Here is a 27883-nt window from a genome sequence, read left to right as displayed (position 1 = left end):
AAGATACTCCTATATTATCACAAGTACTACCTGGCATAAAACACCAACAGCTTTTGACCAGGATTTTGTATTGCTCATCTCTTCTTCTGGCGGTATTACATGTATTCACAGTATTTGTCTCTTCACTAGTGAAAAATTTCTGATGGCTTTTACCTGTACTTATGCCAGAATTAAAACCTCACTATTTGGCCCTACTGCACTTGGTGAAAACACTGACCACTCCCACTTTCTATATAACCTATTCTCCTTGCATCTCCAATCATGCTGGTCTTTTGATACTACCAAGTCTAACTGTCTACACCCTATTTATATTGTCTTTATATTGTCTATTCTTTAATATATGTCTTTATAAGTCTTTATATTTTCTTCAATATAAGTCTTTATATTGTCTGTTCCCTCTGCCAAAAATGTTCTTCCTTCTGATCTCCAAATGTTGTTTTCATTTTCTCACTAAAGTTTAAATTAAAGGACACCATCCCAATAAAACTATTTCTGGATTACAAAGTCTAAAGTTTCCCCGCAAACATTTATCACAATACCTCAATCTCTTCAGAAAATGTATTCCTATTTGGTATTCTTTGTAAGTTCTTTTTTATTGGATGTCAGTTTCTCTAGAGCATAAGCTTCATAAAATCTGGGACTTGCCTCTGGTAATCATCACTGGGTCCCCAAGGATCTTGAGGAGCATCTGCTATCTTGAGGCACTTCATTAGCATTTGTTAATATTTGCGTATGTCTCTCTCTACACATATTGACTGAAAGGTTGACTGATAGCATTATACAGTCATATAGCACAACAAATATGTATGAAATATAATTTTCTCATCACCAGGAGATATGATGGTAGGTAATTCTTATAGCTATCAAGTATAGTCATAGATGTTGAATTGTAAGCTTCTCTGTATTTTCAACCCAAATTTTTCTTATTTCTTATAAAGACCAACTCAAGAATTCAAGCACAGGGCTGGAGTGATAGCATAATGGGTAGGGTGTTTGCCTTGCACACGGCCGACCCAGGTTTGATTCCCAGCATCCCATATAGTCCCCGAGCACTGCCAGGAATAATTCCTGAGTGCAGAGATAGGAGTAAACCCTGTGCATCGCTGGGTGTGACCCAAAAAGCCAAAACAAAACAAAGAATTCAAGCAGAGTTCCATTTCATACGTCCATATAAACCATAAATATCATTGCTCTCTTCACTCTAGCCACGCATAGGCAAAGAATAAGGCTTTTGACTCCATAACATTATTTGGGTGAGAGCTGGATATGGAGTTTTTAAGCATAAAGGGTATGCTTAAGAATAAAGGGTGTGAGTCTTATCTCTCTGCAGATTCACTCATGAGTCTGTAGAAAACATAGGAATGTGGAACTTGTAACTGAAAAATCCAGGTTCAACAGAACTGGGAATGGGTGATCTTCCCCCATCTCCCCGTATTTATGGTAACTTGGCAGTCACACCCACAAGCCACCTCTGGTTGATGCCATGTAATCTCATCAATGACCACAATCCATAGACTCAACAATACATCTTTTCGAAGAGAGCATAGAACAATATGCCATAACCATGCCTCCAGACCCCGTGCCAGGATGTTTCATTTGGGGAAACTTGGAGGGGGGGTGAGTGAGGCCTCTCCCCGCCCAAAAGAAGCCAGTCTTGGAAGTTGAAAACCTCCAGAACTCAACTGCCACCATGCTCACAGCTGTTCTCCACATGGTTGGGTCGAGCCTCACCCCAGAGTGAATCTATTCCTGGAATGTGTGGCCGCAAATGTGGCTGCATGACATCTCATACTTTACACCACTAATATTCCAAGAGTAGTGTACGATATTAGATGATAGATAATAGGGGTATATAGTAGAAGGCAACCAATTTCAGGAGAAAAATATTTTACAGACATATTACAGACATATTACAGACATTTTACAGACATATATACATATAATGTAACTGTCCTCCCGTTGCTCATTGATTTGCTTGAGCAGGCCAAGTAACGTCTCCATTGTGAGTAATACAGACATATTTTACAGACACACATATATATACACACATATACACACATATATACATATGTGAATACACATGTGTATATACATATGTGTATATGCACATATATGCATATATACATATGTGTATATGTGTATATACATATATACATACATACACAGATACATACACATATACACACAAATATATATATACACACACATGCAGCTCAACCTTTAACAACATGTTAGAAGGGCTTAATGGCTCCCGGGTGAAATACAACAATCTTCACACTTTCCTCTAAGAAACCTTTTTAGGATCATTTTTAGCGGATTATGCATAAAAAACAATACAAAATAAATTATTTCAGTTCTGCTTTGGGGGTGGGGGTTGGGGTTTGGGATGAAAACATCCAAAATATGGTGGTGAGATGGTATAATGGTGCAGAATTGGTGTTCAAATATTACATGCAATCAAATATTGTGAACTACTTTATAAAAAATTAAAATTTTTAAAAGAATAAATGGTGTGGGGTGATACACTTTTTCACTAAAATTTTTCTATTCCTTCCCACTCCAAAATAACCTCATGTTTTCAAACAATAAATAGGTGACTTTCCTAACTGAAGCTCAGGCAATGATAGTACAGTGGTTAAGGTGCTGTCTTGCACACAGCTGACCTGGGTTTGATCCAGAACCCCATACTGTCTTTTAAGACTGCCTAAAGTGATCCTTAAATGCAGAGCCAGGGTTAAGAAGGCCTTAGTACAAAAGGGTATCTGCCCCCACAAACAAACAAACAAATTGAAGCTCCTAAAAACATGTGTGATAAGAGAAACCAAACAAACCAAACAAACAGTAATCTATAAAAGCAATAATAAAGACAGAAGGAATTTTTAACCACTGACAAGATTTTCTTCCAGATTTCTGCTCCTTAAAATGTAAAGAAATCTACAAAGTTTGCAGCATAGTTTTCATAATGGCTTAACTCACTTACATGTGAATAGGCTTCATGCAGATATCCATGCAATTAGTGAAAACAGTATGGAAAACCTACTATAGCCCTACTATACACTTTCAAAAGAGTTCTGAATTTGCTTTGCTGAAATACTATATGTGTGGATATTTCAATAAATAATCCACAAAGAGTATGTAATTCAAGCAGCTGCACATCAGAAATTCATTTTTAAAAACTCTGTATTTTAGCATAAGTTATGACAGCTATAAGGCTTTTAGCATTTTTTTGTATCAACTTCCTGACAATCTTTCTAAAAACAACCAAAGTCTAAAATCTTCCCGAAGGACAACATTTTTGCTGTCAATATTACCTAAGTAGCAATATTGTCAGTTTAGATTTCCCAGCCTCTAAAGGAATGAGGAATTAAAACTTTTTATGTGTAAAAGCCAGAGTAAAAGTCCAGCTAGTTGAGCTCTTATCTTGCAAGACGCTGATCTAAGTGAAATCCCAAGCATGATTCTCTGAGCCCACCGGGAGTGATTTCTCAGCACTGAATAGAGCCAGGAATAAGCCCTGAACACAGCCTGGTATGGCCCTAAAACAAAATAAAAAATTGTGTGTGCACACATATCTACACAAGCACGAACACGTACATTTAGCATTTGTGTCTGTTTATGTACACCATCAGCGACTACTGCATTTCTCAAGCAGTGACCAAATGCTTAGCTGTGGGCCTCCAAAACATTCTTAGGTGACTACAGTTAAAAACTGTCAATGGGGAAAAGGGACACTTCATAAAAAAAAAGGGGTGAACTAGTAAGATGGAAAGCACAGGAACATATTTAAAATACACAAACATACACACACACAGATACACTGCCTACTAGGAGCTATCACTTTAACAGGAGGATATTTATAAATCAACCTTTTTCATGGGGGGAGGTGGCAGCTATACCTGGCAAAAACTCAGGACTTACTGCTGGTTTTTATCTGTCAATGTGACTCAGGAGAACCAATGTCGTCCCACGGATCAAACCTAGCTTGGATGCAAGACAAGAACCTTACCCACTGCACTATCTCCCCATCCCCTAAATTAACTCTGGAAATGTTCTATGAATTGATAAGACTTGGATCTTAATTTTTGGGGGGAGGGATTGGGGGAAGTTTACCCATTTAAGTTGCAGTAAACAATTTTTCACATTGAACCTTTCACACTGTAACCAAGAAAATAGCAAAGCCTCCCCTGCAGTGGAGTGTCTGGAGCTTGCTCTCTCCAGGGCTCCATATCTGGCTCCCCTCTCCCCAGTGCCCAGACCAGAGGGACTTAGAAGATTGCCAATTTATAATGCCATCAACACCCAAACAAGCCTTCCTCAGGGAAGTTCTGTCTTCCCCAGCATTTGCTCCCACTGAGCTGGGAGGCTAAGCCTGGTCAGGTACATAAATTACCATGCAAACTAAAACTGCAAGTCCACACAGAGAAGAAGTTTCTTCAGGGGTTGTCTGTACTCATACCTGCTGTGTCCTGGGAAGGCTGAGGGCTTGTTTCTGGGGTGCCATGTGTGGGGGGTATATGAAACTTCCCAGGTTCAGATTTTAAGTTGAATTAACCTTTTCTTGCAACTCGCTCTCAACATGTAATTAACTAGCTTATTAGTATAAAGAAGTATAAAGCCGTGCTTAAGACCACTCTCCACACGTTCGGATGAGCCTCACGCATGAAGGAACCGGCAGAGGAACCCAGGTGTGCAGGACCCAGAGCATAGATCTCCAAGCCTACGCGGATTGGGACTGGGACCTCCTCCACCCAGATCCCAAATCTTCCAGTATGTAGGCATTACACCCACCAACTGTCCCCAGTGCCGTGTAATCCCATCAACGCCCAAGACCCAGAGACTATATAAAACTCTGCTCCCAGAAGCTAGACATCTTATCATCTAGTTCTTACTTTGGAGAACCTGGCAGGCTACCAAAAAATATCCTGCCCACACGTCAGAGTCTGGAAAACTCCCCGTGGTGTATTCAATATGCCAGAAACTAGTAACAATGATGGGTCTCATCCTACTGACCCTGAAAGAGCCTCCGATGTGGCACTTTCTAAAATCTCAGGGCTAGGACGAAGGAGATATTACTGGGGCCTGCTTGAAGCAATTGATGAACACCAGGATGACAGTGATGATGATAACCATAGGGTTAAGTACTATTGTGGGGAAGGGAGAACATAAAAATAGAAATAGAGAATGGAAAAGATGGCAAAATAGGCACACATAAGAGCAGACTGCAGTGCCATTCTGAGAATGGAAGTAGAAGAGTGTACATTTTCGAGACTTTGGAGTATTGTCTGAGGTCGCTTCATTTAAGCTGAATAGCATGGCACAAACAGTTCTAAGATGAAGAATATTAGCATCTGACTATAACTATGAGATTCTATATCTGATGATTTATGATGACAAATGGGTCAAACAAATTAATTGACCCTGAGCACTTGATGGGGGAAAACCCAATAGTTATAATGTGGTTATTGTATCACTCACCTCTAAGGTTAATTGCAATCACCAAAACATCCACAGGAGGAGAAACTATGAATATGCATAGATTAAAGTCTCCTAGTCAGTACCCCAGTAGTTGTGAAAATTTCACCTTGTATATCTTATTTATCTCATTCCATCTTATTTTCCCTTTCAAAAGACATGAGCTTAAAAACGTGGACCCCCCCCCCCCATCCCTATTGTCAAATTATAATTTAGCACTGGAACAGCAATCCTTCCAGCATATCTAATGAATTTCTTTGGTCCTTTCTTAAAGCCTTTAATCTTCATAAATAATAGCTAAGTAAACTTGAGGCACTTGGGCATTTTTTAGCTTAATATAATCAAACCCACAGCTGACACTTCATTTCTTCTCATTTAAAAATAAATCTATCTTGTCTAGATAGACTCTACATGAATACACACACCTAACAATATAAATCAAAGCAACATAGAATGATGAGACCAACTCATTACCTTTATAGGAAATGCTCTGTTTTCAGAAGTGTCTCCAAAAATTCTTTGTTTATTAAGTCAATTCATATTCTTTAAATAATTCACACCATATGGTTCTGAGACAATAGTTTTCAAAAACACTTGAGAAACTTTTTATGAGAATTTCCATACATATATGAAAAACTAATAATTTGAGGGCATTTTCTTCAAAAGTAATGTCTCAAAAGTAAAAATGAACATCATTTTACCTACTAGGTGCTTTTTGTGTACATGTTTCCCTACATATATGTCTTCTATCTTCACCTTCTAATATTTTGGCAAAAATTTTTAGAAAATATGAGTAAAAACAATTTGGGCAACTTCTAAAGAATGGTTCCATTAAAACCTAATGGTCCTACCTAATCTAAACACTTGAATGGGAAAAATTAATACCCAAATGCCACGGATGTGAAAACCCAACTGTAATGGCCTCTAAACAAGAGCTGGATGCTTCTAGAACAAGTTTGGAATCAACAAGAAACAGGTTCAGACTCTTATTATCCCAAACCTGAGACTTTTAAATATTAAAATAGAAATACTTACTTGCTTTGCTTTTCCATGCTAGCCACCCTGAGAGATTCCCATCTTGAGTTGAGGAGATTCATTTGTTCTTGAACTTCCGTTTCTTCATCTTCTGATAATTTCCCTGTTCCAATGAGCCGACTTCCCAATTGCAGAACATTTCCAACCCGTCCCTGATGGGATGTTAAATCCATCATGTACCCCTGACAAGGAAAGGAATTGTCAAATGTAGTGAATACTTTAAGAAAATTATGGTTTGTGCATTTTCTATCTTTGCTAATTTAATTATGCAGCCTGGTTAATGGGTAGCACTGTAGCACTGTCCTCCAGTTGTTCATCAATTTGCTCGAGTGGGCCAGTAAAGTCTCCATTGTAAGACTTGTTGTTACTGTGTTTGGCATATTGAATACGTCACGGGTAGCTAGCCAGGCTTTTATTTACCGAGATACTCTCAGTAGCTTCCTGGGTTATCAGAGAGGGGCAGAGGAATCGAACTCAGCTTGGCCGGCTGGCTGCTTGCAAGGCAACTGCCTTACCATTGTGCTACCGTATCCTTAGAAAATGTATCTTACAAGTACCCAATACTATTTTTTGTAAATATATGAATGAACAGAAACTATTAGCTAGATCACTTACAGAAATAACCCTGAGATTATGATGTGTGAGCAAACGATGCATCAAGGAAGAGCTTTCAGGAGAAATATACCAAAGAAGCAGGGATGCAGAGAGAGCTACAGGGGATAAGGTGCTTATTTTGATTGCCTCAGGTTCTGGTTATATCCCCATAACTATATGTAGTCTCCTGAGTACCACCATGTGTGGTCCAAAAATTTCCACCCTCCCCGACCAAATACATGAAAGCAGCAGGAAATAGTTGTGTGAAGAGGTGGGACATGAGTGTGTCATCTCAGGAAAATAGTCTGCCAGGTTCAGATAGTTCAGTCAGTCCCTACACAGGGAATCAGACTTGAAGTTCCACCTCAGTATTGTACTGACTTAATAGAGGGGAGCTGGGTTTTCATAATCCTTTCAGAGTCCCAGGCAGAAGCAGATCTCAGAACCTTTCAGGTGCTGTTCTCCAGAGGAGCACTTCATAGGCTGGCTAATAGAATCCCGAAGGCATGAGACATTTTCATTCTTTTCACCACAGAATAAATCAAAACCTGAAAATATTCAAAGAACTGAACCTAACAGAGTAACTGGGTGTAAGGGGGAGGAATGGGAGGAGGCTTGACAGTAGGACAATTTCTATTTATGCTTTAGACATCACCGATTTGCTTTACCTCATGAGTATGAAATTGTTCCTTCACTTCTTCTACATTATTAGAAATCTCTCCTTGTGCTTGCAATGTGTCCTCTGCTGAAAGAAGCCATGAGAGTACTTCTTCTAAAGCTGTTTGGTAACTGTCCAGGTTTACCTCAGTTTCCATCAATGAACTTCCAAATGACTTGACTTCAGGAGCGTCCAAATGCTGCATAATAAAACAAATTTGGTGTTAGACAGTATCCGTGCAGACTGGTCTGATAAATTAAATAACAGATAAAATGAAATATTTTAAATGCTCAAATCTCCACTCACATTATCAGAGACATGAACAACAGACACAACAGCAAGACGGCATTTGAATATTCTTACAAACACATGCTACCATTCTTAATGGTCTTCAAAATTCACTACAAATTATCCTTTTATTAAGCTCATCTGAATCACTATAAAGGGTAAATTAGTATACTCTGTCTTCATGTAGAACTTAAAATGCTATAAACTTTCATTCATTGCTGAAATTTTTTGTTCATATTTTCAATTCTTTATATATATACATATAGAGAGCATTAGTATAATAAATATTTGCATACTTTTGCAAAGGCCTTAAAGGAAATATCCCATTCCAAGAAACCTATGTAATTAAATATTTAACAATTTGCATACCGGTAATGCAGTATGAAAATATGCACGAGAAAGAAAGTAAAATTTAAAAAGAAATACTTCATCTAAATACGTAAAATGTCTAACAGTCATTCAATTCCTACGAATTAAGCCTTAATGTCCAAGAGGACATGGTTAAAATAGCAAGCCAAACATTCAGTATTTGCTATGGAATTTAATTCAGAGTATATGAAGTACAATCCCCAAAAGTTGTGTTTGAATTCTTACTGGGACCTTCAAGCAGATGATCATGAACACAAAGTGCTAACTATTCTAAAGAGAAGTTCTTGGCAACCTAAAATGAAGCTGCTAAGAGTAAATCATAGAAATGCTTCCATCACCCTTAATCAACTAGTTCAAAGATTTAAGACAAGGAAAGGAGATTGAAGGAAACCTGATGATAAATACCCTGGAAGCAGGTAGAGCCTCTCTCCACCTCCAGCCAAGAAATGGAGACTTTAAGAGTCTCTATTTAATATGTTGAGCCCTGGAAAGTTTCCAAGATGAAATGTTGACATTAAGCCCGACTGTATGTAGAGATTCAGAAGCTATGGACCCCATGCTTTCACTAGCCAGATCTCATGGTGTTCTCTGTGTCTGCTGTTTCAACTAGAGAGGTATTATTAACAATAGAAATGTGAGAATGTAAGAATATCTGCATTCACTTATTTTAGTTACACGTTGCAGACCGGTGGACTTCAAACACTGTGAGAAAGATCACAGTGCAGAGGATTTCTTACTGAGGTCAAAGGCAGAGACAAACTGTTAGGATGCCTCAGTGGAAAACATGTACTGGAGAATATTGAAGAAAAAATCAACAAGCACTGTGTCCTAACAGGATTTTGCACAGAAAGCAAATGGCAGTGCAGAGCATCAAGAAGCCACTTTGGGAATTTTCTAATTTGGCCTAAAGAAGAACCTGGTGGCTGATTCCTAACATGAAATGGGATCCCACTGAGTAGCTAAACTTAAAGTTCATTGCAGTCAGCTGATAAATGCCCCAATTTCAAAACCTTTATATTGCAAACTTCTTCTATGATCAAATCTTTTAAAATACCAATGCCTTGGTACCTTAGCCTGTTTACATCATTTTCTTTACCTGTTCCTAGAAAACTTAGAGAAATGGTATCCTATCGATTCAAGCTGAGCCGACTCTAGCATCTCAAACAGAGCCCTAGTGCTTGAGTGGCCCACCTGTATGTCCCTCCTGAAGGACAAGGCAATTTTTGAGGCCCTAGGGATTAATCAAAGCACAATGGTGCATCCCTTCTCTCCATGCCTGAAAAGTATTAATAACAAAGTCAGCAATGATAACAGAAAAAGATTCACAGAGGTTTCCTAGGAGATGTGCAGAAATGAGAACAGCTTCATGGTTGGGCCAGCAGATAAGTTGCTGTGTTCCAGGCTCAGAAGGACTCCAAGCTGCTTTTATCTGATTCTTTTTAATTTTTTTAATTGAATCACCGTGAGCTAGAGCATTAAAAAGCTGTTCCTATTGAGGTTTAGTCATGCAATGTTCCAACACCCACCCCTCCACTAGTGTACATTTCTCAGCACCAACGTCCCCAGTTTCCCTTCACTCCCTCACCTTCCCCTGAATCCTGCCTCTACGACAGTTCTCAGTTCTCTTTCTCTCCTCTCTCTCTCTCTCTGCATTATGGTTTGCAATACAGATACTGAGAGGTTAGCATGAATATCCCTTTACCTACTTCCAACACTCAGTTCTTGTCCAGAATTATCATTTTCAACTATTGTGGTCATACTGGATCCTTCTCTATCTTAACTACCCTCCTCTTCTCCACAGACTTGCGGTTAATTTCCAACCATTGACCTGTCCTCCTGGCCCTGTTTTCCCTGGTCTTGGATATTAGTCTCATATTATTTTTATCTGACAAATGAATGAGTCAGAAGGAAAGGGACAGACATAAAATGGTTTTATCTGAATTTTGACACTGCCATCTTAAAGTTCAGTGTTCAATCTATAAGCCCCTCAGAAAATCTTCATATCACCTTTGCCCTGGGCTTTTGTAAACACAGATGAATGTGGTGACCAAGGAGACTTATGGGCAAAGGAAGTAAATGGGCAAAGGAAGTCTGTATTTTGGCTCCACCTCCATTGGCAAATTGTTTTATGATATCTCCTAAGCATGGACTATTGATTGACCCATAATTTAGCAAGACTTTATAAAAAAAAAAGACCAGCAAATATGCGAAGTCTATGAAGGACTGAGGACATGAAGGCGAACATTCTGTTCAAATTAGAACTTGCTTCTTCTAGTGCAGAAAGCAGAGAATTCTAGACAAATGCCAAAAACACAGAAATCTCATCGCAACTCTCCTTCTTCCTCCAATCCCTTCCTCTATCTGGCAAGAATTTATGCTGAAACTGGTGACAGAAAGAGAGGGAAAGATGTGGCAACTTATGATTCCTTTGTCCTTTCAGTCCTTCCTTATTTATTCATCAGTCAGCTGAATGTAGAGAATGTTCACAGAGAGTACACTGATCAAGAAGAGAAATAAAAAACAGCTGAGCTGGTTATGCAACATGCCCACATTCTGGTTAGAATGAAATATCTATGCATGCACAAGCTATGAAATACAAATGGCATAAAGTCGGTATAAGTTAAGTGTTCTTGCATTTGCACTGACAGCTACAATTGCACCATGTAACAGTGCACAGTAAAACTCAAGCTAATACCTTAAATTTTTAATTTTCTTTATACAGAATGATGTTAAATAGCACATAAAAAAATCACCATAGCCAGTTGAGAGTGCCCATAGAAAAAAATGAAATGGCTTTCTATTTTAGTCACTTTAACTGCACTTTCTTTCCTGCTTTTTGAAAAAGGGGCCCTGGATTTCATTTTCCACCTGGCTTATATGTATTATGGAATCAACTATGTACATTAGGTGGTGATGGGGGACAGGAACCAATGCAATCCAAAATATTTTGCCTTCTCTGTGTCACAGGCAAGAAAAAATGGGAGCTAACTTAATTGTCATAGAACAGGATTCTGAAGGGCCAAAGCTGTGGTGGCAAATTGTTTGAATCCTGACTCTTGCCTACTGAGATCGTGACACCCTGGGCAAATACTTAGACATATTATTAGCTATACTTTCTGCATAAATAAAACAGGAGCAATCATGACTTTTCTTATAAAATTACAGTACAGGGAGTATAGAAAACACTGGATTTAATACTGGACTTACTGTGAGAATCCACAAAAACATTTGATAATGGTAATTATTAGACACTTGTATAGAACAGGATCATTTTAAAACATAGCCTGCCCCAAATTCCCTTCAGTCACCATCAAGAGCTCAACAGTCAGACAAGTACAGTAGAAAATCCATAATGAAACTTCTGAGAGCAAACAACAACTCAGTCCAAGCTTTCTGAAACTTGAACATCAACCTCATTCCCTGAAAATTCTCAGACCTCATTCCCTGAAAATTACCATCGTGAGTTCAAATACTCTCCAAATGGCACACTGGAAACAATGCTACTACTCAAGTATCAAGTACCACAACAGTGTATTTTAGCAGTACACAATTTAGATTTTAGAAATGAGCACCTCCTGATCTGCTGATATTTACAGAGGCTTGACTTTCAGGAGGAAATTTTTAAAAGCAAACTTTTATACTCAAGGACATGATGTCTAGAACTCATTAATTCTGAATCTAAATGTTTTGTCTGAAGATGGTTATTACAAAACTGTTTAAAGAGAGCCTTACTAAAACCACATTCAATAAACGTGAAACTATACAAATAACTTGATCCATAAATTCAACTGAACATACTTATATACCAGTATAAAGGTGTGAACGTGCACACACACACACACACAATGGTCACACTTGTCGTTTTGGCTCTGAATAATTATTTATCTTCATCCAAAAATTATTTGGCTGATCACCTGCCCTTTCAGAAAGAAACCTCTCAGTACCACCCTGGAAATATGCTTTCTTTAAACAAACCAACAAAAAGCACCCCAAATTGCACCCTGCATTTCATTTGCTACTATTACTGTCTTACTCGATCATTCCAATATGACCTTTTGCAGCTGTTGCCACTTTACACTAACTGTTGCCACTTTACACTAATGTTTGACCAGATTTTTTTTTCAATTTCAAGTCAAATTTCTCAGTGATTCACGTAACTATTTTCGTGGATCATTATTCTGTTTAAAATTAAATAGAGGGGCCAGATACATAGTATAAAGTATATAGTAAGGCACATGCCTCACATGCGACTGAACCAGGTTCACTCCTTAGAACCATACAAGGTCTTCTGAGCATGGCCAGTAATGATCCCTGAGCACAGACCCTGGAGTAATCTCTGAGCACCACTGGTTGTGGAAAAAAAATTAATAAAAACAGAAAAATAAATAGTTAAAAACCACATTTTAAAAATTTATCTTAAGGGTTATTATTGTTCTACATTTTCTCTTTTTTTTTTCTTTTTGGGTCAGACATGGCGATGCGCAGGGGTTACTGCTGGCTCGTACACTCAGGAATTACTCCTGGCGGTGCTCTGGGGACCATACGGGAGGCTGAGAATCGAACCTGGGTTTGCCTCGTGCAAGGCAAACGCCCTACCCACTGTGCTATGGCTCCAGCCCCATTTCTCTATTAAGATATGCAGATATCTGTGTAGATAAGTTCTACATTGTGACGTAAAAAGTAGTTTACAAAAAGTGGGCTCAGATCTCTGCCTAACGCCATGTACAAAAGTAAGATTAAAATAGATTAAGGACCTCAACATTAGACCAGAATCCATAAAGTTCATCGAAGACAAAGTTGGCAAAACCCTCCATGATATTGAAGCTAATGGTATCTTCAAAGATGTCATGCCACTGGCCAAGCAAGTGAAAACAGAGATAGACAAATGGGACTATCTTAAACTAAGAAGCTTCTGCACCTCTAAAGAAACAGTGACCAAAATACAAAGACAGTCTACAGAACGGGAAAGGATATTCACCGAAAACACATCCAACGGGGGGGGGGGGGGGGGGTGATATCAAGGATATACAAGGTACTGGTTGAAATCCACAAGAAGAAAACATCCAATCCCATCAAAAAATGGGGCGATGAAATGAACAGAAACTTTCTAAAGAAGAAAGCCGAATGGCTAAAAGGCACATGAGAAAATGCTCCACATCACTAATTATCAGGGAGATGTAGATCAAAACAACAATGAGATGTTATCTCACAGCACAGAGACTGGCCCACGTCCAAAAGAAAAAAAGCAACCTGTGTTGGCGCGAATGTGGCGAGAAAGGGACCCTCCTTCACTGCTGGTGGGGATGCTGACTGGTTCAGCCCTTCTGGAAAACAGTATGGATGATTCTCAAAAAATTAGAAATTGAGCTCCCATTTGACCCAGTAGTACCACTCCTGGGGCTGGAGCGATAGCACAGTGGTAGGGCGTTTGCCTTGCACGCAGCCAACATGGCTGACCCGAGTTCGATTCCTCCGCCCCTCTCGGAGTGCCCGGCAAGCTACCGAGAGTATCTCGCTCACACGGCAGAGCCTGGCAAGCTCCCCGCGACGTATTCGATATGCCAGACACAGTAACAACAAAGTCTCCAATGGAGACGTTACTGGGCCCGCTCAAGCAAATCAATGAACAACGGGAGGGCCTTTACCTTTTACCTTTAGTACCACTCCTGGGAATATATCCCAGAGGGGCAAAAAAGTATAGTCGAAGTGACATCTGCACTTGTTTCTTCATTGCAGCACTCTCTACAATAGCCAGAATCTGGAAAAAACCTGAGTGTCCGAGAACAGATGACTGGTTAAAGAAGCTTTGGTACATCTACACAATGGAGTACTATGTAGCTGTTAGAAAAGATGAAGTCATGAAATTCACATACAAGTGGTACTACATGGAAAGTATCATGTTAAGCGAAATAGAAAGAGAGGGATAGATATAGAAAGATTGCATTCATCTGGGGAACATAAAGTAACAAAACAGGAGACTAACACCCAAGAGTGGCTGAGATTAGTATCAGGAATTTTGCTCCATGGCTTGGAGGCCAGCCACACATGCTAGGGGAAAAGGGAGCTCAAGATAGAGAAGGGAGCACCAAATAAAGGGTGTTGGGAGGATCCTCCCAGGATGGGAGAAGCATGCTGAAAGTCGACTATAGACCAAACATAATTGCCACTCAATGCCTCTTTTGCAAACCACAACACCCAAAAGGAGAGAGAGAACAAAAGGGAATGCCCTGCCACAGAGGCAGGATAGGATGGGGGGGGTAGGGGGTGGGAGGGATACTGGGACCCGTGGTGGTGGAGAATGGGCACTGGCGGAGGGATGGATACTTGATCATTGTATAACTGAAACCCAAGCACAAAAATATTTAAGTCTACACCTGTACCTCATGGTGTTTCACTAATAAAAATTAGAAAATTTTTAAAAAAATAAAAGGTAGTTTGCAGTTGTTAAACAAAATTAAAAATTGTCATAGAATTCCAAGACAGGTGAATCAAGGGAAGAGGAAATTTGCCTGAATTCCACATTTACACATTTAGGGGTGCTCTCAAGCAGTGCTCCACAGGTCCTGAAATGACTGCCAGCAACACTCATTTAGACTCTGCAGGCCAACAGTGCTAAGGCCAACAGTGGATTAAGCTGTGGATCAAACTTGGGAGTCTCTGCATTTTGACATATGTGCTCCAATTTTTTGAGATATCCCCCTGCTCCCTACATTTGTACATTTGCAATGGAGCCATTAAAAGAAAACATTGTTTTATAAATCCTTTATAACAGAGAACTGCAGAAACAAAGACCTAAGGAGAGGTTTATTCTTTTGGTTGCATCGCTGTGAAATTTTTATTTGTTGTCATTGTGTATTTATTACTTAACCAAACCTTGTGTCTGGTTCATTCAGATCATGACAACTAAGGAAATTATCTAGGAATCTTGATCTTCTCTTTTCAGATAAAATTTATGCTTTTATGCATAAGAAAAAAATCATTTTATGAATTGAGATGCCAGTGGCATTAACTGAAACTAATTTTTCCTCCACTTCAATCTTATTGTAACTTCTATCTTAATCACAGTAGTTTGTGCTTCTCTACACTGCACTACACAGCTGATAACTCAGATAAGAGACATAACAGTACTGGATGGATGAAACAATACTGGTTCTTTTCATGACATCAGCCACATATGCCCGAGGCTTAATTATTACCTTTAATTTGAAAAATTAATAGATATTATCCCCTGGGTTCCCTAAAGATGTTGCTAATACATAAGATGGAAGAGAGGAAGGAAGGGAAATTAGAGTGGAAAACAAATGAGCGTATGTGTTAGTCCTTTGATGTCCAGGACAAACATCTGGAAACTCATTTCTGGTGAGATAAATTGTCATGAAATAGAGTAAAGATTTTATTTAACACTAGCTCACAAATATTTTTTTAATCCAGTCACATCTTGGATAAATTATTTAATCTCTACATCTCAGGTTCCCCATCTGCATGACAAGGAAAATAAAAATATGTCTCCATTGGATTGTTAGAAAGCTTTTAGGAGATGATGCATATAAAATGCTAAGCACATTTCAGTTTCCAAGAAATTTTCTGTAATGCATGTATTTGGGGACCAATGTTCATTGAAATGGCAAGTGATTTTTATGAGAAACACAGTTGAATGAGCTGTGTGTATTTTTAGAACCATGATTTTGGCAATTCAAACTGAGATAAGTCATCAAATGGCTACATACAGGTACTGAAACCAGCAATCCAGCAAACCACAATGCTCTTAGAAAAATAGCTGGGACATTACCAGAGGGCACAATCTATCACTGAGCAGCTTTATATTTCTGTTGAAAATGATCTATTTTGGCAACTTCCGCAAATTCAACCTTAAAATGGGATATGAGTTTTAACACGGATTTAAAAAAGGTTTATTGTTCTTGAATGCATAAATGCTTTATCACTTAGTTCCTTTAAATGTGCCATACTTCTTTTTTATAGAATGTAAGTCAATGCATGCATGGTGAATTTCTGGGTGCATTCTATAATCTTTTTATCCTTCAGCAAAAGATTATTTGAGAGCTAAAGGATTACAGACGGATAACCAAGTGGTTCTTTGACTAAATAACAGGAGCAGCTCAGAGAAACCATCTAAAATATTCTTGCCACATTTCTACTGTGTTTTCTCATAGCTGTAACATGTAAACCAGGGTATTATTCAATGCCTGAAAAATGATTACAGAGTGATTGAAGAGAAATTAATCCATCACAGACCACTGTTCAGGACATTCAATCTAATGACATTCAATCTCATGCTATTATTAAATAGGTAGCTTTTAATATTGCTTATACATGAAAATTGGTTCAAAGTTATACCCTAATAAGGACACAGGAAAAATTATGTCCTTTTGTTATGGTCATGTTAAAACAACAATTACAACAACAACTACATCTATAATAACAAAAATAACAGCTGCTGTTATTTATTGTACGTGTAGAGTCAGTCAATTTGCTAATCACTTAATGCGCATTATATGATTTTTCATTATAAAAGATGAGGATGACAGAGAACAGTAGAATGAAAAATAAAATAAGGCAACCAAAATTAAATGACTTGCCAAAGGTCACAAAGTCTGTTAACACTTCTGGAATGTAAAACCCAATTGATAAATCTCTACAAATGAACAAAATGAAATTTCCATCTACAAAATGGCACCTTCTCAATATATCTCCCTATAACTTCTTAAAACTAAAATAAAAATTTTTCATGTAATTTATTTGCAACTATGTGTGGTGTGGATGTGAACCAGATTTATCTTGGTGATCATTTCATAGCATATATGTGCACTGTGAAATGATTACATGTTTGGTGTATCACTAAAACTTACTGAAAACTTTGTATTGGCAGCACCAAATTAAAATTATTAAATCCTTACATGGAAAATATCACACTAAGCGAAATGAGTCAGAAAGAGAGGGACAGACATAGAAAGATTGCATTCATCTGGATAATATAAAGTAACAAAATAAGAGACCCAGGAGCAGCTGTGATAAATACCAGGTTGTTCACTCCATGGCTTAGAAGCCAGCCGCACACTGTAGGGGCAAAGGCAGCTCAGATAGAGAAGGGAGCACCAAATAAAGGGTGCTGGGAAGATCCAACCCAGGATGGGAGATGCATGCTGAAAGTAGTCTATAGACAGAACATGATTGCCACCCAATGTCTCTTCTGCAGATCACAGCACTCAAGAGGAGAGAGAACAAAAGGGAGTGCCCTACCACAGAAGGAGGGTGCGATGGGGGATGGGAGGGATGCTGGGATTGGTGGGGGTGGAGAATGGGCACTGGTGATGGGATGGGTACTGGATCATTGTATAACTGAAACCCAAGCACAACAACTTGTAAGTCTACAACTGTACCTCATTGTGTTTCACTAATAAAAATATAAATAAATTAAAATAAATAAATAATTTAAAAATTTTTAAAAAATTATTAAGTTTTAGATTATTTCATATTATTAAATAATATATTATTATTTTCCAGTTTCACATACAAAAATTGTGCTAATATTCTAATCCCAACTTCCTGTGTCACCAGGGAAGGATTTTAATTTGAACCCCAACTATTTCAAACTATACTATGCTGAGTTTAGAGAGACAGTAAAGTGGGTTAGTGGCTTATCTTGTATACAAATGACTCTGCTTTGATCCCAGCACATATGGTCACCCAAGCACTGGCACAAGTCACACACATACACACACACCCCCTTGTCCACACACACACATACACGTGCGCACGTGCACACACACACACACACACACACACCCTTGTCCTGTACCGAGTATTTAGGACGGAGTCTGTTTAGAGAAATCTAAAAAAAATGATGAGTCTACTTAGAGAAGTCTAAAAAGAAAGGATGATTAAATGATCAAAGTCAGCGCAAGTCACATTTCTTTCTTTTTTCTTAATTTATTTTTTCCTCTTCATTTCTAGACTTTAGGCCCAATGGTTTTAGAAACTACTAAGGAAATTCCTGGAACTGATTAGGTTGGTGAGTCAAAATACAAACTGGAAGATCACAACAGTGCTTGCAAGACCCTGATATCACACTAGGGAATGTGGAGGTGGGGGTCACTCCTCTTCCCAGTCCTCCTTCCAATGTGCAATGATGCAGAAATGGTGGTGAGATGTTCTGTGTCACTGAAACAGAAGACATTCTAGGGGGTGACAGAGCTGCATGGCAAAAGGACCTTGGTCCCTGGGTAAGCAGAGTTATCCTCCTGGACCTACCTACCCACTCATCAACCAAATGAAGACAAACAATTAGGAAAAAGAAATATGCTTCTTCAAGTAGCCTTCACTTAGTCCTGTCTTTCAGACTTCCACAAAACCCACAGCCCACCTAACACACTAGCATCCCTTACAGTTTTCGGAGTAGAGATTTGCACCATATAAAAAACAAGCAAACAAACATGTAATTCTCAGAACTACCATGTGACTTTATAGTAGACTTTCTAGCATAAGTTATGTGTCTACGGGCTGGATAGTACACAGGGTAGAGCAACTGCCTTGCACACAGCCAACCCGAGTTTGATCCCAGGCAACTCATATGGTTCCCTGAACACCACCAGCAATAATTCCTTAGTAAAGAGCTAGAAGTAACCACACCTGAGATTCACTAGGTGTGGTCCAAAAAAAAAAAAAAAACCTAAAAAATGTGCCTCTGATAACATATCTCTCTAAAACATAAATCCGCCTCACTGAGGGTTGTCCTTACAACCCAGATATATTTATTTTTCCAACGTGATTAAGATATAATTCACATATAACGTTGTGTACTTTTCAGTCATGTGACTTTTTAATTTAATATAGTACTTATTTACAAGATGACTACAACTAGAGTTCTAGGTAAACCTAGAACCCAATTACTAGCAAATAATTATTATTTTCTGTGGTGAGAATACTTAAGATCTACTTTATTAGAAACATTCAGGAAAACAATACAGCAAATTTTACCTACTTCCTTTTGATCTATGACCCAAGGGCCCCTGCCCCACATGCTTAATGCAAGAGACAGTTTAGGGAAAATACATCTACAGATACTACCTAGAGGAATTTGTCATTAAAATGTGTTTTTTTTCCAGATTTCATAAAAAACAATTTATATGTAGTTATTTTATCATGCCTTTAAAAAGGTGTATCATGGTATAAAATATTCACAACATAAAATCTGTAATCCTTCCCTCTATTAACTCCTAGGGATATATGTGTTTCATGTTGCATTTCTTTTCTTTCTCTAATTTGTGGAATCGTCCTCTTTTATACCATTTGAGTATGTTTACTCTCTCAATTTTATTGTCCTAAAATGCCTTCATTTCCTCTTATCTTAACTTTCTCCTAAGATATTCTGCTTTTCTATCATTGACAAAGTCATAGAAAATTGTTCCTATAAAAGGAAAAGGCTGGAAAGTGAATAATCATTTCTTTGCCAAAATCTCCTAAACTGATGCAGTTTAAAAAGAAATGTAAATAGACAAAAAAAAAGTTTAACATAATAGACTTGTAGTTTTTAAGTTGACAATAGCTGATCATTTTTTTACTGAATCACTATGAGATACAGAGTTACAAAGTGGTTCATTATCAAGTTTCAGTCATACAGTATTCCAACACCCATCCCTCCACCAGTGTCCATTTCCCATAACCAATGTCCCCAGTTTCCCTCCTGTCACCCTCCACCCAGCCACTCTCTATGGCAGTATCTCTCCTCTCTCTCTCTCTCTCTCTCTCTCTCTCTCTCTCTCTCTCTCTCTCTTTCTCCCTCCTCTCATTCTCTCTTCTCCTCTCTCCCTCTTTTGGGCATTATGGTTTGCAATGCAAATACTGAATGGTTATCATGTATATTCCTTTAGCTACTTTCAACACTCAATTGTCCAAAGTGATCAATTCTATTATTGTCATTCTGGTCCTTTCTCTATCCTAACTGTCCTTTGTCCCGCACCCTCCATCCCCACTTGTGGCAAGCTTCTAGGACAACAGTTTTTTTTATTTAAATCACAAGAAATTCCTACGCAATACCTTCTTATAGGCTCATTAGATATTTAGTGCATTTGATTTACCTCTTGACTTGACATATAACTCTCAGTGACTCTAAAAGAAGTCCTATTTTCCAGATTAGGAAACTAAAGTTATATTGTTGAAGCATAATAAGAAATCAGGGGACTGGAATGATAGAACAGTCGGTAGGGCGTTTGGCTTGCACTCAGCCAACCCAGGTTTGATTCCCAGCATCCCATATGGTCCCCTGAGCACTGCCAGAAGTAATTCCTGAGTGCAGACTCAGGAGTAACCCCTGTGTATTGCCGGGCGTGACCCAAAAAACATAAAGAAAGAAAGAAAGAAAGAAAGAAAGAAAGAAAGAAAGAAAGAAAGAAAGAAAGAGAGAGAGAAAGAGAAATCAGGTACCCAGTAAACTCATGTTTCTACTTCTCAGTCAAAATAACTAAAAGGATTATTTTAAGATTCATAGATTCCAAATAAAAATTAGGATAAACAAACTGGGTCAGAGAGATAGTACAGGGTTTAGAGAACTCACCTCACATTTATCCAACCTGAGTTTTATCCCCGGGCACCACAAAGATTCTCCTAAGCACTGACCAGAAGTAAATCCTGAGCACAGAGCCAAGAATATCACTGGGCACCCCTAGATCTACCCCCAAATCAAAAATTTAAAAAGACGGACATAATAATTACACAATACTTGCGTTATACCCCAATCATTTTAAAAGTCTATATATTAGGGATCAGAGTGACAGTACATTTGGTAGGGCTCTTGACTTGCATGCAGTCACTGGAGGTTGGATCCCCAGCACCCCATATGGTCCCTTGAGACATTTTAGGAGTGATTCCTGAGCACAGAGACAGAAGTAAGCCCTGAGAACCATAATAAGAGTATGACCCCAAAATCCAAAACTAAAACATATATAAATTAAAAGTCAGATATTAGTTTGGAATTCATACAAGTTTGGAATTTATAGTAAGGAATTTCTAATTTCATGCAACTAACTTGAAAATAATAAGTACATACTGGGGAGACTAAAGAATTTTTGTTTCTTTGTTTCTATTCGGGGGCCACACTGTGGTGCTCAGGGCTTACTCTTGGCTCTGCAGTCAGGAATTTCTCCTGACAGGCTCGGGGGACAATATGGAATGCTGGGGATCAAAAGAGGGTCTGCTATGTGCAAGGCCAATGCCCTACCCACCGCTCTATCACTCTAGCTCCATTAAGCAATTCTTTTTTTTTTGGTGTTTTAATGTTTTATTTCTGTTTTCCAACTACTCAGGTTTTTTTTTTATTAGTGAAACACCATGGTATGGTAAAGGTAAGGTAAAGGCCCTCCCGTTGATCGTCGATTTGCTCGAGCGGGCCCAGTAACGTCTCCATTGGAGACTTTGTTGTTACTGTGTCTGGCATATCGAATACTCTCGGTAGCTTGCCGGGCTCTCCGAGAGGGGCGGAGGAATCAAACTCGGGTCGGCCATGTTGGCCACGTGTAAGGCGAACGCCCTACCCGCTGTGCTATCGCTGAAACACCATGAGGTAGAGTTATAGACTTACAAATTTTTGTGCTTGGGTTTCATTTATACAATGATCAAGTACCCATCCCTTCACCAGCGCCCATCCTCCACCACCACGGGTCCCAGCATCCCTCCCACCCCCCATTCCCCCCATCCCACCCTGCCTCTGTGGCTGGGCATTCCCTTTTGTTCTCTCTCTCTCCTTTTGGGTGTTGTGTTTTGCAAGAGAGGCACTGAGTGGCAATCATGTTTGGTCTATAGTCTACTTTCAGCATGCTTCTCCCACCCTGGGAGGATCCCCCCAACACCCTTTATTTGGTGCTCCCTTCTCTATCTGAGCTTCCTTTCCCCCTAGCATGTGTGGCTGGCCTCCAAGTCATGGAGCAAAGCAATTCTTAATGTTCCTCAACCCTGAGTTTAAAAACTGTATCTAATTTTAAAAAAATAATAAATGCTATGTCTTTAATTAGTATAAATAGCTAAAGCCAGCATGGCTTACTTTAAAATACTCTTAAAATACAAATAATTCACAAGACTTAGGTAAGTAGCTTTTACTTAGCACAAATATGTGTGCGCATATGTATACACATGAGCACACACATATGTATTCCATAAACTCGTTATCCAAACTCAGATATACTGATACTCAAATAAGATCCCTGCCAAATGGCTGTAATCCATAAAGTTTACTGTAACCAAACTGTTTAACAGAAAGTTAACAGTTTCTGTTTAGCTATGAAGAAAACCTAGTGATAGCGTTTTCTGTGGCCATTTGACAAATATGTTTGATTTCATCCTCCTACACAGCACTCTAACCTAGTACATAAATCCGCATTGAATTAAAGGTGAAATCACCCCCATTGGACTCCTCCAATATATGAAAACTCATCCAAACCTGCATTCATCCTAGCCTCATTTCTAAATTAAAAGAAGCTTATTCTCCCTGCCTTGTAATCCAAGAATCGCAAAGTCTTACTTCTGCATAGGGCCAGATACTGAATATTTTCAGTATCACAGGCCAGTTGCAGCTGTCTTTGGAGGGTGCACAAAAGCCGCTGTGCATAACACATAACACATAACACATAACACATAACACATAACTGAGTATGCCTGGATGCCGTGCAACAAACTAGCTTTTCATCTGCTAAAACACAAGGTGGTACTGCTGCCAGAGCAAAAGTAGTACAGCGGGGATGGTGATATCTTACACATGGCCTGCCCAGGTTTGATCCCCGCAAACCCCATGTGGTCCCCTGAGACCCACTAGGAGTGATCCCTGAGCACAGAACCAGGAGTCAGTACTGAGCATGCTGGATGTTACCCCAAACATTTTTTTTTGTTTTCAAAGAAGAAAAAACACAAGGTGATAAAAAAATTTGAGCCATCAAGCTATACGCTGCCAGGTTCCAGACAATTTGCATCTAATTCCTTAATCTCAACTCAGGAACTCCTGTCTGTCACTTTCCTCCTGTCTCCAATAGCTCTCAGACTTTCTTTGGTGGCTTTCCTACTCTCTTGTTAGTCCAGGAGATCCTCCTCTCAAAGGAGGTCACTGCCTTCCTCAGATCCCACCACCAGCCCTGCAGGCAGTGAAATCTCAAAGGCACCCTAGAGCACAGAACTACTCTCAGGGAGGATGCAAACCATCTTTCTCTGGAATAATATAAGCCTGAGGAGGAATTACTGAGGCTTTCCATGTTTATAAGAGACCCGTACTTGACAAAGTTAGCTTATGTCAGACTCTTAGAACACACCTGATGTTTGTCAGCTGTCTGGGTGCTCGTTCACTAGCACTGATGTTTTACATAGAGATTTGATTGGAATTTCATATCAATCCATCCCATTCAACCATTATAAAATTGCTCTCGTTGCCCCCCAGTATTTGGTACAGTTCTAGAAGAGAGAACTAACATCCATAAAGAGACGTGTGCTTCTATTTATATTCTTGGGCTGGAGTGATAGCACAGTGGTAGGGTGTTTGCCTTGCATGCAGCAGGCCCAGCCAAGCCGGATTCGATTGCTCCACCCCTCTCGGAGAGCCCGGCAAGCTACCGAGAGTATTTCGCCCAAACAGCAAAGCCTGGCAAGCTACCCGTGATGTATTCAACATGCGAAACACAGTAACAAGTCTCAAAGTGGAGATGTTACTGGGCCCGATCGAGCAAATCAATGAACAACGGTAGGGCAGCGCTACAGTGCTACAGCATTTATATTCTTGATTGCAAAACATAGACAATATACTCATTAAGTAGCTAAACCCACTCCCAGCCCCCAACGTTATGGTTCTCTCTACTCCTTTCATTAAACCAGCTACGAGAATTTTCCTGCCATACCTAGTTCTAGCACCAAGTTCTTAAGAATTTCAGTTTTTAAGACTTTTTCTCTATTTAACAGGCTTGTATTTCTTGTCTGGTTGCTAAGAGAGTGCTGCAGAAAAGCCTTCATAAAAAAACTCGTCGTGAACTTAATGTATGCTATATGGCTGGAGACTTTTATTTTGTTCACAACACAGTGTGTAACCTCTAGAATATAATAAGTCTATTGGTGAATAGAATGGCGATTTTCCTAGCACGTGGCAGGTAGAAAATTTCTATCTTACTTCATTATGATATTAAGAGGCTCAGACCAAAGCTTCCCACATCTTTTGATGTCCAAACAGAGAAGAAATGGCATGTCCCACTTCTACTGGTAGCACCTGCTGCCTTACTCAATTCAGTTGTCTCCCCAGAGTCCCTCTCTCCAAGGAAAGGAGGCCTTTATTTAAAGCCTTTACAGTTCAATGCTAATGGCATTAAGTACTGAGACGATTTCATTATCAGCTGCAAATTCCACCCTCTCCCTGGAGGCAGTAATAAAAGACCAGAGCAGTCCTCTACTCTTGTAAGTGCAGCTAGACCAGGAGTCACGGGTAGAAAGTCAGTTGAGGGCCATGGGAAGTTTTCGATTTTATCACAGGCCCCTAGCTGGAATGGCCATGCCTCGAGCTGCATGCTTCTCTCTGACAATTAAAGCTCTTACTCTTAAAAGTTCAGAGAACTGAGGAGTACACAACAGTTCACTGAATACTGTATTTGATCCCTTGCTGGACTAACAGCCCTTGTCAAGTGTTGATGAAAAAGACTTCAAAAGTTAGAGGAGGGACTGTACAGGGGGAGGCACTGGCCCTGCAGGGGACCAAATCAAGTTCAATTCCCAGGTCTGCATATCAGCCCTGACGCCTGAGCAGAAAGCCAAGGGTGAACCCTCAGCACTTCTAGCTGTGGTCCAAAACCAAACAAAGAAAAAAAAGACAAGTCAGAGTGGACTACAAGTAGGTTGTACTCCTGATGAAAGAATAATCCAGAAATATGATGTATAGAATATAAGCATACATATAGGCAATGAAAGCCCTGAGTAGGAAATCAAACTAGAGTCCCAAATGAGGGTGAGCTAGAAAATGTATGTCTAAAATCATGGGCATATACAGTTTCTACATGTTTCGAACTGCCGAAATAACGTTCTTTTTATTTTTTATTTTTATTATTTTAAAGTTTTTTAGTGAATCACCGTGAGATATAGTTATAGACTCACAAACTTTAGTGATTACAGTTCAGTCATAAAATGATTGAGTACCCATCATTCCACCAGTGCGCATTCTCTACCACCAATATTCCCAGTATCCCTACCACCACCACCACCTCTCCACCCCCTGTCCCTGCCACTGTGACAGTCGGATTCCCTTTTACTCTCTCTCTCTCTCTCTCTCTCTCTCTCTCTCTCTCTCTCTCTCTCTCTCTCTCTCTCTCTCTCTCTCCTTTAGGGCGTTATGGTTTGCAATGCAGTTTTAAAGTGGCCAAAAGTTTCGGTCTATAGTCTACTTTCAGCACACATTTCCCATCCTGAGCAGGCCCTCCTAGCTCCCTTTACTTGGTGGTCCCTTTTCTATCTGAGCTTCCTTTTCCCCCAGCATGTGAGGCCAGCTTCCTAGCCATGGAGCAATCTTGGCCCTTATCTCTACTCTCCTTGGACGTTAGTCTCCCATTTTGTTACTTTATGTTCCACAAATGAGTGCAGTCTTCCTATGTCTGTCCCTCTCTGACTCCCTTCACTTAGCATGATACAACCTTGGCTAATACACTTATATGCAAGTTTCATGGCTTCATCTTCTCTAACAGCTGCATAGTATTCCATTGTGTAGATCTTTAACCAGTCATCTGTTCTTGGACACTTGGGTTTTTTCCAGATTCTGGCTATTGTACACAGTGCTGCAATGAACATATGAGTGCATATGTCATTTCTGCTATACTTTTTTGCATCTCCGGGGTATATTCCCGGAAGTGGAATATTCTCTTTTTAAACAATTAGGTTGAAAGCAGTCTAGGTAGTAACAGCAGCTTTGTAATTTCTCTTTCTTCCTTCCATTTCTTTCTCAAGTTCTCTCCCTTTACCTCTGTCTCTCTCTTTTTGATTTCTCTTTTCCATTCACTTTTGGGATAGACAGTGCTGCTGGGGCCATGCAATGCCAGAACTGGGTCCTGGGCCACGGAGCCACCTATGCACCAGTGTTTAAGTCCATTATTCCCGGTGGCATCCCCCTAAAACAGCGCTTCTCAACCACAGGCCAGATCTTCCCTCCCTTCCCTGGGAGCTGGGATACACCTAGGATACCTTAGGTGAAAATCACATAAACACAGGGCTATGACAGAAGCCTAGGGGGTCAGCTGATAGGACAATGTGGATACAGAATGGAAAAAAGGTCGAAAACCCTTTCAGGGTGAGAAATCCTGCCCTGAATCCTCCGTTCTCTATCAAGGGTAATTCGGCCCTTAAAAAAGTATCTGCATATGACTTTTCCTGTCACAGTGGGATGACATAAGGCCACATAGGACACCTCTAATGGGTTACTCAAGAATAAACAATTTGAGGTGGCCAGAGCAACAGTACAACAGGTAGGGTGCTTATCCTGTACTCCATTTAGTCCCCCGAGCACTGCCAAAAGTGATCCCTGAGAACAGAGCCAGGAATAAGCCTTGAGAAGCACCAGGTATGATCCCCTCCCACCCCCCCAAAAAAGGAATCAACAATTTAGGGTCACTGCAGTTCAATGGGTAAGGCATTTACTTTCCGTGCACATAGTTGACTCAGGTTCAATCCCCAGAACCACATGTGGTTCCCATAGTGCCACCAGTAGTGATCCCTGAACACAGAGCCAGGAGGAAGCCCTGAGTACTGACTACATACAATGCACATTTAAGCAGTAGGGGCAGTACCACGACCAACACTCACTATGCTGGAACAAGGTCTAAAATGTTTAATAGTGGCCATTTGAAAAACGGCAACTACATAGGACTCCATTAATAACATTCCCCACAAATTAATTTCCTCCCATCCATCTCCTGATCACTTCTATCCAACACAAGATTAGCTGTGATGTTAATACTGAGAATGTTACTTTTATGGCTAGTTACCCTCTGTGACTTTACTCTGAAATAAAATGCCAATTCTATGTGCTATCCTACTACATTTTCCTCCATCCTCTTAATCATGACATCGGTAATCTACAAATAACTCATTTCCAAGGTTCATCTACCACTTTCCCCTGCCAGAAACCTTTTTTTCCAAAAGGGAAACATGCTTTCTCTAGCACAGTAAATCATTCTCCCATAAGTTCTACCTCAAAATAGTACCTCCTGTATAAAGTTTCCTGATCCCTCCCAATAAAGCTTTACAACTTTATAAATTGCTCATCTTTATCAAAATAAAATGTGAATGCATAGCCCACATTTTATAGGATTTTGTTTAATGGCAATTTTTAAGACTGTTTAGTTAAATACCCCCAAATGCTTTTCACTAAAGCCATCAGAAATGTCCTCAATCAGACTATGATTTAAATCAGAATTTCTCACAGCATCAAAAATTGTTTTTTATATTTAA

The 27883-nt window shown here is 39.5% G+C and overlaps 1 protein-coding gene across 1 annotated transcript in view; it reads right to left on the bottom strand.

Moving 5' to 3' along the window:
• DMD (dystrophin) overlaps positions 1-27883 on the bottom strand; it is a 2292284-nt gene that overhangs the window by 1649394 nt on the left and 615007 nt on the right. The window contains exons 10-11 of the mRNA XM_056131284.1: positions 7770-7958; positions 6508-6689 (exon numbers count right to left, since the gene is read on the bottom strand). Of these exons, the coding sequence (XP_055987259.1) occupies positions 6508-6689; positions 7770-7958 (371 nt within the window). The remainder of the gene's footprint in view (positions 1-6507; positions 6690-7769; positions 7959-27883) is intronic.

This window comes from Sorex fumeus, unplaced genomic scaffold (assembly GCF_029834395.1).
Source record: "Sorex fumeus unplaced genomic scaffold, SorFum_2.1 ptg000086l, whole genome shotgun sequence".
NCBI classification, from domain to species: domain Eukaryota; kingdom Metazoa; phylum Chordata; class Mammalia; order Eulipotyphla; family Soricidae; genus Sorex; species Sorex fumeus.
Note: the sequence above shows the minus strand (reverse complement) of the source record. Positions and strands in the feature narration are given on the sequence as shown.